Source organism: Engystomops pustulosus, chromosome 9 (assembly GCF_040894005.1).
Source record: "Engystomops pustulosus chromosome 9, aEngPut4.maternal, whole genome shotgun sequence".
NCBI classification, from domain to species: domain Eukaryota; kingdom Metazoa; phylum Chordata; class Amphibia; order Anura; family Leptodactylidae; genus Engystomops; species Engystomops pustulosus.
The window spans coordinates 106977014-106994589 of NC_092419.1; the positions used below are offsets into that span (position 1 = coordinate 106977014).

At 45.8% G+C, this 17576-nt stretch overlaps 1 protein-coding gene across 1 annotated transcript; it reads right to left on the reverse strand.

Moving 5' to 3' along the window:
* Nucleotides 1-1663: 1663 nt before the first annotated feature.
* LOC140077304 (inter-alpha-trypsin inhibitor-like) lies at nucleotides 1664-16839 on the reverse strand. Its single transcript, XM_072124339.1, has 6 exons — nucleotides 16718-16839; nucleotides 13084-13241; nucleotides 12386-12443; nucleotides 2922-3089; nucleotides 1845-2007; nucleotides 1664-1763 (listed from the first exon to the last, which is right to left on the reverse strand). Coding segments are annotated over exons 2-6 (477 nt in total). The 5' UTR covers nucleotides 13171-13241; nucleotides 16718-16839; the 3' UTR covers nucleotides 1664-1762.
* Nucleotides 16840-17576: the final 737 nt, after the last annotated feature.

Here is a 17576-nt window from a genome sequence, read left to right on the forward strand (position 1 = left end):
ATGGATTCCATGACTTGCACCGGTATTTCTTAAGTGTCTGCACTGGGATTTTGGCACATGTGATCCTTTTTGTGGCGCAGCTGTGCTGCTTCTATGCGACACAATTTACGGGGCATGCTGTTGGACGATCCGACTGATTCGGACTGAGCGCGCGATTTAACTTTCAAATTGTGTTGCATCCAATGCACTTACATGCACCAGGAAGAAGAAGATGAAATCCGGGGACCTGAGCGGGGAAGCGACAGCTGCAGGATATCAGGCGCGCGACATTAGTGAATTGTGGTACAGGACATTATACACGGACAATGCACTTTCTGTTGTGAAATCATGTGAAAAGGAGTAAATCGAGCAGCACACACCTGATTCATTCAATGCATTATACAAACTGCGGCATGTCAGGTCATTACAAAGCCCCAATAGGGGGCGGGTCATTTTGGGATATACTAGAGCAGTGGTGGCGAACCTATGGCACAGGTGCCAGAGGTGGCACTTATTGCCCTTTCTGTGCACGAGCCTATACCTGGTGAAGGTAAGCGCGAGTCCCGCAACACTTTTTTTTTCCGAATCCGTCGGGTTTTCGTTCGGCCACGCCCCCCGTTTTCCGTCGGGTGCATGCCAGCGCCGTTGCCCCACAATCCGTTCGCATGCGCAAAAATCCTGGGGCAATACAGGGAAAATTGGCGCAAATCGGATATATTCGGGTAACACGTAGGGAAAACGCGAATCGGGCCCTTAGTAAATGACCCCCATAGTTTGCCAGGTACGACTCAAGGCTTCCTCCTGCAGTCCAATACAGCCCAGGATGTGCCGCGCTCAATGCTATTTTAAAGCAACATCCTTGGCTCCCAGGACTATAGGAGGAGCAGGAAGGTGTGGATAGAGATGGATTATCATTGGAGCTCCTGCTCTTGGTCTCCTGACTCTTCCTCTTCAGGGGACCCTGGAGGGAAGCTACAATCCAAATTTCTCCATCTTTCTATTGTATTGGTGAAGTCAGAACGCCAATACGATTGAAACCAGTGATACAGCAGGGATCAATAAGTTACTGCTTAAATTGTCATGACATATAAGTGGGTTTTGGTTGTAGTTTGGGCACTGATGATGTAAAAGAGAGAAAACGGGTAAGTTCCTTAGAGAAAAGTTTGGAATTGTAACCTGGATGTGAATGGATCACATCAAAGAAACAGTCGGATTCAAGCGGATCTGAGGACGTTGGTCTGAACGCCTCAGGACAAGAGCAAATGATGCCAAATTCCAGCAGCAGTAAAACCTCACACTCTAATATGTCGTTGGTCTCTTTAGAAAGAGGTTCCGAAGGGGAAAAGAGGAAACAGATCCTGTGGTAATAATAAGAGGTCGGCTACATCCAGCGCTCGTGTAGCGTCTCTCGAAGCTTTGCTCACTCTCCGACATGCTGCATTTTGTGTAATAAAGTATTGAATGAATCCGGTAGGTTCCCTTCCTTTTCCTCCTTTTTGCATATTGGATGTTTGTGGAACAATCTGAGGTTCTCCGCCCAGTAGACGGTTACCTCTCCGTGGTTGTAGGAGCAGTCGGTGTGAGGAAGTGCTAGTCCATTATTTTTCCAATTTCTGTTTCCATATCAGAACATGATCAGATTCCCCTTCCCCAGTTATAAGGACACAGACAATGTAATGACATGTATGACTTTATTTCATGATGGAGGATGAGTCTTCCCAGTACAGATCCATCTCTGCAGGTTACTCATAGTCTATACATCTCTCCGCTCCCATCTTACTGATCTGTAATGTAACAGTTGTATAGACAGTTAGTTGTGGACACTTTGTGTTGGCATCTCAGGGCACCTAGGTGTTGGCACTTACCATTTGCAGAAGTCGCTGCATTCGCTCTCGGTACGGAAGCTGTTACCGTTTCCTCTGCAGCCGCCATAAATGAATCTGACGCACTGTCCTTGACCGGCATCAAATCCCCATTGAGCGAAACTCGCCTTGCAGCGGCCTGTGACTATGGGTAAGCGGCAGACGGCTGAAAGACAGATGATCGGATCAGCCAGGATGAGGAATATGGACTCTGGGAGCATTGCTAAAACCAGATTATGGGTGATGTAGCAGTGAGTAGTTGGGGCAGGGGTCTGCTGGTACATGTGGGGGCTCTGTGTCCTAGAAGCTTCTTCATAGACATGTTGGACAGAGCCCCCTGTTTGTTCCTATGCACCTGAGGACTGACCGGTAGTGGCATATAGCAAGGGGGTTTATGTGCATCACACACAGGACAACACCCCTTCACCCCAGTATTATCTGATTGCCAGCTATTATACGGCAGGGGTCCTTACCACAAAGGTTGAGGAGTGGTAAATTTGGACCTGGGCCAGACCAACTGGAATCAAAATTTATGAGGTTATGGTGGACCCTAGCCATATTAGGGTACAGGACAAATGCCCCCTGGATCTCCATCCATTTAGAAGACCTCAAGTAAGAAGATACATGGAACTCTCAATGAAAGCATAGTAGATGTCCTATTCGGTGTCCAAATGACCTTAAGACCCAGTGGATCCAATGGCACCAGAGATGCTCTATGAGTCTATGATCTTCCATTAAGAAGTTCTGAGTCCTTGTCGGTGCTGAGGTTACAGTACACTGGATCCTGGTGGGAGGGAGACCATGGTCTGATCTATGCGCTACTTGGGCTGTCCTCTGGCCACATATAATCCTGTTATGGCTTATATCTATTGAAAGGCTGGTAGCAGTACAATTGGTGGACCGAGGTCTGTCTCACTGAGGGTGTCTCAGCCTTTCAGAGTTGTTGGTGAGTGTGGTGGTCATTTGGACCACTCTCTCTCTCACTTCCTGTCTCCTCCTGAATCCATGTGTCCATGGGGTGACAATAGATAACTGGCCTAGTATATATGTAAGAGGTGCAGGACATTACAGATACTTCACCTTTTGTCCTGCAGGTCTGAAGACAATCTTTGTAATCAATAAAGTTGTTCATGTTTCCACCGCAGCCGCCATATTTGAAAGTCCTACAGGTCATAGAGGAGGGGTCGTAGTAGTAGCGTGAGAGTTCCTCCGTACATGTACCAGCATCCCCGGGCAGGTCGCATGCGGCTGCAGAGGGCACAGAACAGTTTTGTGGTATGGCATTAGTTATATACCAGGGCAAATATAAGTATGTGGTAATCTGCGATTTTTCAAGTTTCCCTCCTACAAAGAATGTGACGGTCAGTAAATAATATAGTAGATACACAGAGAGACAGAATCCAGGGACTCACATTGTATCATTTTTTCTATAATTGATTTCCTTTTTATTGCTTGAAATAAATATTTAACCACCAACCAACCAGCAAGAATCCAGGAACCATCAGACCTGCTAGATTTTATCCAAGAAGCTCCTCCTACTCTGCACTCTTTAGCTGTAGCTCCTCCTACACTGCACTCATTACATGTAGCTCCTCCTGCTCTGCACTCATTACCTGTAGCTCCTCCTACTCTGCACTCATTACCTGTAACCCCTCATACTCTGCACTCATTAGCTGTAGCTCCTCCTACTCTGCACTCTTTAGCTGTAGCTCCTCCTACTCTGCACTCTTTAGCTGTAGCTCCTCCTACTCTGCACTCATTACCTGTAGCTCCTCCTACTCTGCACTCATTACCTGTAACCCCTCATACTCTGCACTCATTAGCTGTAGCTCCTCCTACTCTGCACTCTTTAGCTGTAGCTCCTCCTACTCTTCACTCATTACCTGTAACCCCTCCTACTCTGCACTCATTACCTGTAGCTCCTCCTACTCTGCACTCATTACCTGTAACCCCTCCTACTCTGCACTCATTAGCTGTAGCTCCTCCTACTCTGCACTCTTTAGCTGTAGCTCCTCCTAGTCTTCACTCATTACCTGTAACCCCTCCTACTCTGCACTCATTACCTGTAAACCCTGTTACTCTGCACTCATTAGCTGTAGCTCCTCCTACTCTGCACTCTTTAGCTGTAGCTTCTCCTACTCTTTACTCATTACCTGTAAACCCTGTTACTCTGCACTCATTACTCAGTATTAATTGCACTATTTTGAACTCATTGGGGCAGATTTACTTACCTGTTCCATTCGCGATCCAGCGGCGCGTTCTCTGTGGAGGATTCGGGTCTTCCGGTGATTCACTAAGGTAGTGCGCCCGATGTCCACCAGGTGTCACTGCTGCGCTGAAGTTCGTCGGAGTGCACTGAAGTTCACCGTTTTAACCTGGGTGCAGGTAAGCGTGTGTCAAGTGACACTTTTTTTTTTTTTAAATGCGGCGGTGTTTCCGAATCCGTTGGGTTTTCTTACGGCCAAGCCCCCCGATTTCCGTCGCGTGCATGCCAGCGCCGATGCGCCACAATCCGATCGCGTGCTCCAAAATCCAGGGGCAATTCATGGAAAATCTGCGCAAATCGGAAATATTCGGATAACCCGTCGGAAAAACGCGATTCGGGCCCTTAGTAAATGACCCCCATTACCTGTATAAAAGACACCTGTCCAAACCCTCAATCACTCTCTATCCTCTCCACCATGGGCTAGACCATTTAGCATTGAGGGAACCCCAGAAGCCGTTGATGCAGACCATCTCAATGTTTATCTCATAGATGACTTTATTGCCCTCATCCCAGAAGGAGATAAAAAGACCTTGTAATAGAAAGGGGAATAGAATATGTAAAGAACGTGTAAAGTCCGACAGAAAACTGGTGCTGGGGCTTTAGTAAATGTGGCCCATTATGTTCTTCTCCGACCCACAGCTGCAACATGGAGCAGAAGAGAAATCACTCCGGTGTGTCTGTGTCTCCCGGATGCTATTGGGGGACTGTACATAGAATATGGTAGGGACTGTATATAGATTGTGGTGAAGACTGTATATAGATTGTGGTGGAGACTGTATATAGACTGCGGTGGAGACTGTATATAGACTGTGGTGGAGACTGTATATAGACTGGCGGACTCTATATAGACTGGTGGGGACTGTATATAGACTGTGGTGGAGACTGTATATAGACTGTGGTGGAGACTGTATATAGACTGTGGTGGAGACTGTATATAGACTGGCGGACTCTATATAGACTGGTGGGGACTGTATATAGACTGTGGTGGGGACTGTATATAGACTGTGGTGGGGACTTTATATAGACTGTGGTGGGGACTGTATCTAGACTGTGGTGGGGACTTTATATAGACTGTGGTGGGGACTTTATATAGACTGTGGTGGGGACTGTATCTAGACTGGTGGGGACTGTATCTAGACTGTGGTGTGGACTGTATATAGACTGTGGTGTGGAATGTATATAGACTGTGGTGTGGACTGTATATAGACTGTGGTGGGGACTGTATCTAGACTGGTGGGGACTGTATCTAGACTGTGGTGTGGACTGTATATAGACTGTGGTGTGGAATGTATATAGACTGTGGTGGGGACTTTATATAGACTGTGGTGGGGACTGTATCTAGACTGTGGTGGGGACTGTATCTAGACTGTGGTGTGGACTGTATCTAGACTGTGGTGTGGACTGTATATAGACTGTGGTGTGGAATGTATATAGACTGTGGTGGGGACTTTATATAGACTGTGGTGTGGACTGTATCTAGACTGTGGTGTGGACTGTATATAGACTGTGGTGTGGAATGTATATAGACTGTGGTGGGGACTGTATCTAGACTGTGGTGGGGACTGTATCTAGACTGTGGTGGGGAATGTATATAGACTGTGGTGGGGACTGTATCTAGACTGTGGTGTGGACTGTATCTAGACTGTGGTGTGGACTGTATATAGACTGTGGTGTGGACTGTATACAGACTGTGGTGGGGACTGTATATAGACTGTGGTGGGGACTGTATCTAGACTGTGGTGGGGACTGTATCTAGACTGTGGTGTGGAATGTATATAGACTGTGGTGGGGACTGTATCTAGACTGTGGGGGACTGTATATAGACTGTGGTGTGGACTGTATATAGACTGTGGTGTGGACTGTATATAGACTGTGGTGGGGACTGTATATAGACTGTGGTGGGGACTGTATATAGACTGGTGGGGACTGTATATAGACTGTGGTGTGGACTGTATATAGACTGTGGTGGGGACTTTATATAGACTGTGGTGGGGACTGTATATAGACTGTGGTGTGGACTGTATATAGACTGTGGTGGGGACTGTATATAGACTGTGGTGGGGACTGTATATAGACTGGTGGGGACTGTATATAGACTGTGGTGTGGACTGTATATAGACTGTGGTGGGGACTTTATATAGACTGTGGTGGGGACTGTATATAGACTGTGGTGGGGACTGTATATAGACTGTGGTGGGGACTGTATATAGACTGGTGGGGACTGTATATAGACTGTGGTGTGGACTGTATATAGACTGTGTTGGGGACTTTATATAGACTGTGGTGTGGACTGTATATAGACTGTGGTGGGGACTTTATATAGACTGTGGTGGGGACTGTATATAGACTGTGGTGGGGACTTTATATAGACTGTGGTGGGGACTTTATATAGACTGTGGTGGGGACTGTATCTAGACTGTGGTGGGGACTGTATATAGACTGTGGTGGGGACTGTATATAGACTGGTGGGGACTGTATATAGACTGTGGTGTGGACTGTATATAGACTGTGGTGGGGACTTTATATAGACTGTGGTGTGGACTGTATATAGACTGTGGTGGGGACTGTATATAGACTGTGGTGGGGACTGTATATAGACTGTGGTGGGGACTTTATATAGACTGTGGTGGGGACTTTATATAGACTGTGGTGTGGACTGTATATAGACTGTGGTGGGGACTTTATATAGACTGTGGTGGGGACTGTATATAGACTGTGGTGTGGACTGTATATAGACTGTGGTGGGGACTTTATATAGACTGTGGTGGGGACTTTATATAGACTGTGGTGGGGACTTTATATAGACTGTGGTGGGGACTTTATATAGACTGTGGTGGGGACTGTATCTAGACTGTGGTGGGGACTGTATATAGACTGTGGTGGGGACTGTATATAGACTGGTGGGGACTGTATATAGACTGTGGTGTGGACTGTATATAGACTGTGGTGGGGACTTTATATAGACTGTGGTGGGGACTTTATATAGACTGTGGTGGGGACTTTATATAGACTGTGGTGGGGACTTTATATAGACTGTGGTGGGGACTGTATATAGACTGTGGTGGGGACTTTATATAGACTGTGGTGGGGACTTTATATAGACTGTGGTGGGGACTTTATATAGACTGTGGTGGGGACTGTATCTAGACTGTGGTGGGGACTGTATATAGACTGTGGTGGGGACTGTATATAGACTGGTGGGGACTGTATATAGACTGTGGTGTGGACTGTATATAGACTGTGGTGGGGACTTTATATAGACTGTGGTGTGGACTGTATCTAGACTGTGGTGTGGACTGTATATAGACTGTGGTGTGGAATGTATATAGACTGTGGTGGGGACTGTATCTAGACTGTGGTGGGGACTGTATCTAGACTGTGGTGGGGAATGTATATAGACTGTGGTGGGGACTGTATCTAGACTGTGGTGGGGACTGTATCTAGACTGTGGTGGGGACTGTATCTAGACTGTGGTGGGGAATGTATATAGACTGTGGTGGGGACTGTATCTAGACTGTGGTGTGGACTGTATCTAGACTGTGGTGGGGAATGTATATAGACTGTGGTGGGGAATGTATCTAGACTGTGGTGGGGACTGTATCTAGACTGTGGTGGGGACTGTATCTAGACTGTGGTGGGGAATGTATATAGACTGTGGTGGGGACTGTATCTAGACTGTGGTGTGGACTGTATCTAGACTGTGGTGTGGACTGTATATAGACTGTGGTGTGGACTGTATACAGACTGTGGTGGGGACTGTATATAGACTGTGGTGGGGACTGTATCTAGACTGTGGTGGGGACTGTATCTAGACTGTGGTGTGGAATGTATATAGACTGTGGTGGGGACTGTATCTAGACTGTGGGGGACTGTATATAGACTGTGGTGTGGACTGTATATAGACTGTGGTGTGGACTGTATATAGACTGTGGTGGGGACTGTATATAGACTGTGGTGGGGACTGTATATAGACTGGTGGGGACTGTATATAGACTGTGGTGTGGACTGTATATAGACTGTGGTGGGGACTTTATATAGACTGTGGTGGGGACTGTATATAGACTGTGGTGTGGACTGTATATAGACTGTGGTGGGGACTGTATATAGACTGTGGTGGGGACTGTATATAGACTGGTGGGGACTGTATATAGACTGTGGTGTGGACTGTATATAGACTGTGGTGGGGACTTTATATAGACTGTGGTGGGGACTGTATATAGACTGTGGTGGGGACTGTATATAGACTGTGGTGGGGACTGTATATAGACTGTGGTGGGGACTGTATATAGACTGTGGTGGGGACTTTATATAGACTGTGGTGGGGACTGTATATAGACTGTGGTGGGGACTGTATATAGACTGTGGTGGGGACTGTATATAGACTGTGGTGTGGACTGTATATAGACTGGTGGGGACTGTATATAGACTGTGGTGTGGACTGTATATAGACTGTGTTGGGGACTTTATATAGACTGTGGTGTGGACTGTATATAGACTGTGGTGGGGACTTTATATAGACTGTGGTGGGGACTGTATATAGACTGTGGTGGGGACTTTATATAGACTGTGGTGGGGACTTTATATAGACTGTGGTGGGGACTGTATCTAGACTGTGGTGGGGACTGTATATAGACTGTGGTGGGGACTGTATATAGACTGGTGGGGACTGTATATAGACTGTGGTGTGGACTGTATATAGACTGTGGTGGGGACTTTATATAGACTGTGGTGTGGACTGTATATAGACTGTGGTGGGGACTGTATATAGACTGTGGTGGGGACTGTATATAGACTGTGGTGGGGACTTTATATAGACTGTGGTGGGGACTTTATATAGACTGTGGTGTGGACTGTATATAGACTGTGGTGGGGACTTTATATAGACTGTGGTGGGGACTGTATATAGACTGTGGTGTGGACTGTATATAGACTGTGGTGGGGACTTTATATAGACTGTGGTGGGGACTTTATATAGACTGTGGTGGGGACTTTATATAGACTGTGGTGGGGACTTTATATAGACTGTGGTGGGGACTGTATCTAGACTGTGGTGGGGACTGTATATAGACTGTGGTGGGGACTGTATATAGACTGGTGGGGACTGTATATAGACTGTGGTGTGGACTGTATATAGACTGTGGTGGGGACTTTATATAGACTGTGGTGGGGACTTTATATAGACTGTGGTGGGGACTGTATATAGACTGTGGTGGGGACTTTATATAGACTGTGGTGGGGACTGTATATAGACTGTGGTGGGGACTTTATATAGACTGTGGTGGGGACTTTATATAGACTGTGGTGGGGACTTTATATAGACTGTGGTGGGGACTGTATCTAGACTGTGGTGGGGACTGTATATAGACTGTGGTGGGGACTGTATATAGACTGTGGTGGGGACTGTATATAGACTGTGGTGGGGACTGTATATAGACTGGTGGGGACTGTATATAGACTGTGGTGTGGACTGTATATAGACTGTGGTGGGGACTTTATATAGACTGTGGTGGGGACTGTATATAGACTGTGGTGGGGACTTTATATAGACTGTGGTGGGGACTTTATATAGACTGTGGTGGGGACTGTATATAGACTGTGGTGGGAACTTTATATAGACTGTGGTGGGGACTGTATATAGACTGTGGTGGGGACTGTATATAGACTGTGGTGGGGACTTTATATAGACTGTGGTGAGGACTTTATATAGACTGTGGTGGGGACTTTATATAGACTGTGGTGGGGACTTTATATAGACTGTGGTGGGGACTTTATATAGACTGTGGTGGGGACTGTATATAGACTGTGGTGGGGACTGTATATAGACTGTGGTGGGGACTGTATATAGACTGTGGTGGGGACTGTATATAGACTGTGGTGGGGACTTTATATAGACTGTGGTGGGGACTGTATATAGACTGTGGTGGGGACTGTATATAGACTGTGGTGGGGACTGTATATAGACTGTGGTGTGGACTGTATATAGACTGGTGGGGACTGTATATAGACTGTGGTGTGGACTGTATATAGACTGTGTTGGGGACTTTATATAGACTGTGGTGTGGACTGTATATAGACTGTGGTGGGGACTTTATATAGACTGTGGTGGGGACTGTATATAGACTGTGGTGGGGACTTTATATAGACTGTGGTGGGGACTTTATATAGACTGTGGTGGGGACTGTATCTAGACTGTGGTGGGGACTGTATATAGACTGTGGTGGGGACTGTATATAGACTGGTGGGGACTGTATATAGACTGTGGTGTGGACTGTATATAGACTGTGGTGGGGACTTTATATAGACTGTGGTGTGGACTGTATATAGACTGTGGTGGGGACTGTATATAGACTGTGGTGGGGACTGTATATAGACTGTGGTGGGGACTTTATATAGACTGTGGTGGGGACTTTATATAGACTGTGGTGTGGACTGTATATAGACTGTGGTGGGGACTTTATATAGACTGTGGTGGGGACTGTATATAGACTGTGGTGTGGACTGTATATAGACTGTGGTGGGGACTTTATATAGACTGTGGTGGGGACTTTATATAGACTGTGGTGGGGACTTTATATAGACTGTGGTGGGGACTTTATATAGACTGTGGTGGGGACTGTATCTAGACTGTGGTGGGGACTGTATATAGACTGTGGTGGGGACTGTATATAGACTGGTGGGGACTGTATATAGACTGTGGTGTGGACTGTATATAGACTGTGGTGGGGACTTTATATAGACTGTGGTGGGGACTTTATATAGACTGTGGTGGGGACTGTATATAGACTGTGGTGGGGACTTTATATAGACTGTGGTGGGGACTGTATATAGACTGTGGTGGGGACTTTATATAGACTGTGGTGGGGACTTTATATAGACTGTGGTGGGGACTTTATATAGACTGTGGTGGGGACTGTATCTAGACTGTGGTGGGGACTGTATATAGACTGTGGTGGGGACTGTATATAGACTGTGGTGGGGACTGTATATAGACTGTGGTGGGGACTGTATATAGACTGGTGGGGACTGTATATAGACTGTGGTGTGGACTGTATATAGACTGTGGTGGGGACTTTATATAGACTGTGGTGGGGACTGTATATAGACTGTGGTGGGGACTTTATATAGACTGTGGTGGGGACTTTATATAGACTGTGGTGGGGACTGTATATAGACTGTGGTGGGAACTTTATATAGACTGTGGTGGGGACTGTATATAGACTGTGGTGGGGACTGTATATAGACTGTGGTGGGGACTTTATATAGACTGTGGTGAGGACTTTATATAGACTGTGGTGGGGACTTTATATAGACTGTGGTGGGGACTTTATATAGACTGTGGTGGGGACTTTATATAGACTGTGGTGGGGACTGTATCTAGACTGTGGTGGGGACTGTATATAGACTGTGGTGGGGACTATCTAGACTGTGGTGGGGACTTTATATAGACTGGTGGGGACTGTATATAGACTGTGGTGGGGACTTTATATAGACTGTGGTGGGGACTGTATATAGACTGTTGTGGGGGACTGTATATAGACTGTGATGGGGACTGTATATAGACTGTGGTGGGGACTGTATCTAGACTGTGGTGGGGACTGTATATAGACTGTGGGGGGACTATACATAGACTGGTGGGGACTGTATATAGACTGTGGGGGGACTATACATAGACTGTGTATAGTCGCATGCACGCGACGGATTCTGAAAATCCGCAGTATTTTTCTAAAAAATGTGTCGCTTGACACGCGCTTACCTGCACCCAGCAATGGACGGTGACCTCCAGTGAACTCCGACGGACTTCAGCGCAGCAGCGACACCTGGGGGACATCGGGCGCACGACCTTAGTGAATCGCCGGAAGACCCGAATCCTCGACTAAGAACGCACCGCTGGATCGCGACAGGACCGGGTAAGTAAATCTGCCCCAGTGAGTTTTATTGTGGGATTGCAACATCTCTAAGTGCCATGGAGGCGTAAGCCTCACACTGCTGTGCTCTGTGTTCTCTGCATTAAGATGTTCTCAACCCCTCCTCTCTTCTGTAAAGCGTATAGTGGAGCAGATGTGGAGATTGTTACATTGTATCAGAATAGATAGAAGACATCAGGTGATACACTGATACATTGTAGCAAAAGATCAACTGCAGAACTATTAGATCTCCAGAGCTCGCTGAAGGCTTTAGAGGGTAAATATAGATTTGTTTATTCCTTGGCAGCAAGCAGAGATCTGAAAAGTTATATCAAAGAAAACTCATATTTGGGATGTGAGATGATGAGACTTACCGGACCTGGCATTTCTGGGCTCATCCTCGTCCTCATCCCCCGCTGTTCTCTCAGATCTCTGTATACCGAGAAATAACATCAGGTCAGTCTGTGTAATGCGCTCTGCTTGCTGTCAGTGAATGGAAGCATTTATTAAAGCCTCAATGCCAGACATCTTGTCCTTAGCCCCTGCATCTGTGTGACACATGATGAGCTGAAGACAGAACAATATGGAGGCTACGAGGGTCTTTTTGAGGATTTGAGAATTTGGACCCCGAGAATATTTTTTTAACCGTTGAGATTCCAGGGTGACACTGATTGTACTCAATGTATGAAACAAATGGAAAATCGTATCAGGAGTAGTAGATCCCAATCTTCTACATCCACCCGACCCTGTCCGCTACATTGTATCACAGATATTTTGTATTTTCCACTGACAGAAAGTAGAGATCTCGGAAGTTGTGAAAAATCAGAAGATAAAGAATATTAGAAAATTCTGAGAACAAAATCTAAACCTGGAGACAGCGGAGAGGATTTACCCCAGTCCTGACCCTACATTATATAAGGAGATAGGAGCCGCTCTGTAATAGGGGTATACATGGGGGGGGGGGGGGGGGGCTGCTATATGATCAATACTCTAGTATAAAGGGAAGAATCTCAGTATATTAACCCTTTATGACACCCTATAGATCCCCCCGCAGTCATCTCTGGGATCTTACCTTATTGGGGACGGGGTCTTCACTCAAGACGGGGGTCCCAGTCAGTAAGAGCAGGAGGGGCGGCAGGAGACACAGATAAAGCTTCATCCTGATGGTCCGGGATACACTGCCGCCTCTGTCACCTCCCAAATGTGTAATGTGTCGGCGGAGGAGGGAATCTAATCAATGTATAGAGCAGAAGAGTAAAATTTTAGTATTTAACACGAACCACCGAGTATTTACCCTCAAGAATCATAAATCATTTATTGTAAGATTTGCATGTCAACAATATGAATCATGAGGGACAGGGACACGCTGATACTTGGGGGGACAAGACAGTGATACACTGACGCTGGGGTAGAGGATACTGGCATGCTGACACTTGGGGGACAAACAAAAAATTGATGCGTTGACACTTAAAGTCCTCAGTCTAGTATAATCACTACCACCAGTCACTCCTCAGTCTAGTATAATCACTGCCACCAGTCAGTCCTCAGTCTAGTATAATCACTACCACCAGTCAGTCCTCAGTCTAGTATAATCACTATCACCAGTCAGTCCTCAGTCTAGTATAATCACTGCCACCAGTCATTCCTCAGTCTAGTATAATCACTACCACCAGTCAGTCCTCAGTCTAGTATAATCACTACCACCAGTCAGTCCTCAGTCTAGTATAATCACTGCCACCAGTCAGTCCTCAGTCTAGTATAATCACTACCACCAGTCACTCCTCAGTCTAGTATAATCACTGCCACCAGTCAGTCCTCAGTCTAGTATAATCACTACCACTAGTCAGTCCTCAGTCTAGTATAATCACTACCACCAGTCAGTCCTCAGTCTAGTATAATCACTACCACCAGTCAGTCCTCAGTCTAGTATAATCACTGCCACCAGTCAGTCCTCAGTCTAGTATAATCACTACCACCAGTCAGTCCTCAGTCTAGTATAATCACTACCACCAGTCAGTCCTCAGTCTAGTATAATCACTACCACCAGTCAGTCCTAAGTCTAGTATAATCACTACCACCAGTCTGTCCTCAGTCTAGTAATAATCACTGTCACCAGTCACTCCTCAGTCTAGTATAATCACTACCACCAGTCAGTCCTCAGTCTAGTATAATCACTACCACCAGTCAGTCCTAAGTCTAGTATAATCACTACCACCAGTCTGTCCTCAGTCTAGTAATAATCACTGTCACCAGTCACTCCTCAGTCTAGTATAATCACTACCACCAGTCAGTCCTCAGTCTAGTATAATCACTACCACCAGTCAGTCCTAAGTCTAGTATAATCACTACCACCAGTCTGTCCTCAGTCTAGTAATAATCACTGTCACCAGTCACTCCTCAGTCTAGTATAATCACTGCCACCAGTCAGTCCTCAGTCTAGTATAATCACTACCACCAGTCAGTCCTAAGTCTAGTATAATCACTACCACCAGTCTGTCCTCAGTCTAGTATAATCACTGCCACCAGTCAATCCTCAGTCTACTAATAATCACTGCCACCAGTCAGTCCTCAGTCTAGTATAATCACTGCCACCAGTCAGTCCCCAGTCTAGTATAATCACTGCCACCAGTCAGTCCTCAGTCTAGTATAATCACTACCACCAGTCAGTCCTCAGTCTAGTATAATCACTGCCACCAGTCAGTCCCCAGTCTAGTATAATCACTGCCACCAGTCAGTCCTCAGTCTAGTATAATCACTACCACCAGTCAGTCCTCAGTCTAGTATAATCACTACCACCAGTCAGTCCTCAGTCTAGAATAATCACTACCACCAGTCAGTCCTCAATCTAGTATAATCACTGCCACCAGTCAGTCCTCAGTCTAGTATAATCACTACCACCAGTCAGTCCTCAGTCTAGTATAATCACTGCCACCAGTCAGTCCTCAGTCTAGTATAATCACTACCACCAGTCAGTCCTCAGTCTAGTATAATCACTACCACCAGTCAGTCCTCAGTCTAGAATAATCACTACCACCAGTCAGTCCTCAATCTAGTATAATCACTACCACCAGTCAGTCCTCAGTCTAGTATAATCACTACCACCAGTCAGTCCTCAGTCTAGTATAATCACTGCCACCAGTCAGTCCTCAGTCTAGTATAATCACTACCACCAGTCAGTCCTCAGTCTAGTATAATCACTACCACCAGTCAGTCCTCAGTCTAGTATAATCACTACCACCAGTCAGTCCTAAGTCTAGTATAATCACTACCACCAGTCTGTCCTCAGTCTAGTAATAATCACTGTCACCAGTCACTCCTCAGTCTAGTATAATCACTACCACCAGTCAGTCCTAAGTCTAGTATAATCACTACCACCAGTCTGTCCTCAGTCTAGTATAATCACTGCCACCAGTCAATCCTCAGTCTACTAATAATCACTGCCACCAGTCAGTCCTCAGTCTAGTATAATCACTGCCACCAGTCAGTCCCCAGTCTAGTATAATCACTGCCACCAGTCAGTCCTCAGTCTAGTATAATCACTACCACCAGTCAGTCCTCAGTCTAGTATAATCACTAGCACCCGTCAGTCCTCAGTCTAGTATAATCACTACCACCAGTCAGTCCTCAGTCTAGTATAATCACTGCCACCAGTCAGTCCCCAGTCTAGTATAATCACTGCCACCAGTCAGTCCTCAGTCTAGTATAATCACTACCACCAGTCAGTCCTCAGTCTAGTATAATCACTACCACCAGTCAGTCCTCAGTCTAGAATAATCACTACCACCAGTCAGTCCTCAATCTAGTATAATCACTACCACCAGTCAGTCCTCAGTCTAGTATAATCACTAGCACCCGTCAGTCCTCAGTCTAGTATAATCACTACCACCAGTCAGTCCTCAGTCTAGTATAATCACTGCCACCAGTCAGTCCCCAGTCTAGTATAATCACTGCCACCAGTCAGTCCTCAGTCTAGTATAATCACTACCACCAGTCAGTCCTCAGTCTAGTATAATCACTACCACCAGTCAGTCCTCAGTCTAGAATAATCACTACCACCAGTCAGTCCTCAGTCTAGTATAATCACTGCCACCAGTCAGTCCCCAGTCTAGTATAATCACTGCCACCAGTCAGTCCTCAGTCTAGTATAATCACTACCACCAGTCAGTCCTCAGTCTAGTATAATCACTACCACCAGTCAGTCCTCAGTCTAGAATAATCACTACCACCAGTCAGTCCTCAATCTAGTATAATCACTACCACCAGTCAGTCCTCAGTCTAGTATAATCACTAGCACCCGTCAGTCCTCAGTCTAGTATAATCACTACCACCAGTCAGTCCTCAGTCTAGTATAATCACTGCCACCAGTCAGTCCCCAGTCTAGTATAATCACTGCCACCAGTCAGTCCTCAGTCTAGTATAATCACTACCACCAGTCAGTCCTCAGTCTAGTATAATCACTACCACCAGTCAGTCCTCAGTCTAGAATAATCACTACCACCAGTCAGTCCTCAATCTAGTATAATCACTGCCACCAGTCAGTCCCCAGTCTAGTATAATCACTACCACCAGTCAGTCCTCAGTCTAGTATAATCACTGCCACCAGTCAGTCCTCAGTCTAGAATAATCACTACCACCAGTCTGTCCTCAGTCTAGTATAATTACTGCCAGTGTCAGAACTCTTCGTATAGAGCAAATTGTGAACTCACCTGTATCTTGATCACCTGGGTGTTGGGTTTTGTAGGATATGCAATATTGAGCTTGTGCTGCAGTTTATGTGAGGATAAGCAGCTGATAAGCAGGTGTCAGGAGGTGTCAGGTGGAGTCAGGATGTGTATTGAGGTGTTAGGGGTTGTCATGAGGTGTCAGGAGGTATCAAATCATAAAGTTGGCAGGAGAAGAGGTAAACATACCAGGGAGTTGGACGCCAACAAAACCTTTTTTATGGACCCAGGTAAACAGTTCCAATGCAAATTTCCATTCACTGACTCTGATCCCATTCACTAAATTTAAGTAATTGAGAAACTAAATGTGACTGTGTGTATACAAGGGACTGATAAGAGATGCAGTCAGAGTGCAGTATATATGTGTATTCTCTATTGGCCGAGGACAGGAGGATTTTAGGGATTAGTGATTTACATAGAAATGCATACATTATACTGTCAGTCTTAAAGGAAAACTCTCAACAAAAGAGATGGATTGGATAGCAAAGAAAAAGGAAGAAGAAACGATATAAATACTAAAGGGAACCGGTCAGCAGTGTTCATGTCAGCTGTGTGTACTAATGCAAATGTCTGCGCAACACAGAGACAACGATAAGCCAATACAAACAGAGAAAGATAATTACCAAATACAGGTCAGAACCAAGAGGACAGTACAGTACAAAATCACTAGACAAACACAAAGGCAGAGAATCAAGCAATGGGTCAAATATACTAGATTAGCGAAATAACACCAGATCATGTCATCCCCTCTGTATATAGTGTCTGATTATGTCCTCCCCTCTGTATATAGTGTCTGATGATGTCCTCCCCTCTGTATATAGTGTCTGATGATGTCCTCCCCTCT

What these genes read in the sequence shown, in the direction of transcription:
- LOC140077304 (XM_072124339.1), bottom strand. Translation starts at nt 13,170, where the DNA reads ATGAAGCTTTATCTGTGTCTCCTGCCGCCCCTCCTGCTCTTACTGACT. An exon ending in AAGACCCCGTCCCCAATAAG is followed by an intron (nt 12,444 to 13,083) that starts GTAAGATCCCAG and finishes CTCGGTATACAG; the next exon opens with AGATCTGAGAGAACAGCGGG. An exon ending in GCCCAGAAATGCCAGGTCCG is followed by an intron (nt 3,090 to 12,385) that starts GTAAGTCTCATC and finishes TGCCCTCTGCAG; the next exon opens with CCGCATGCGACCTGCCCGGG.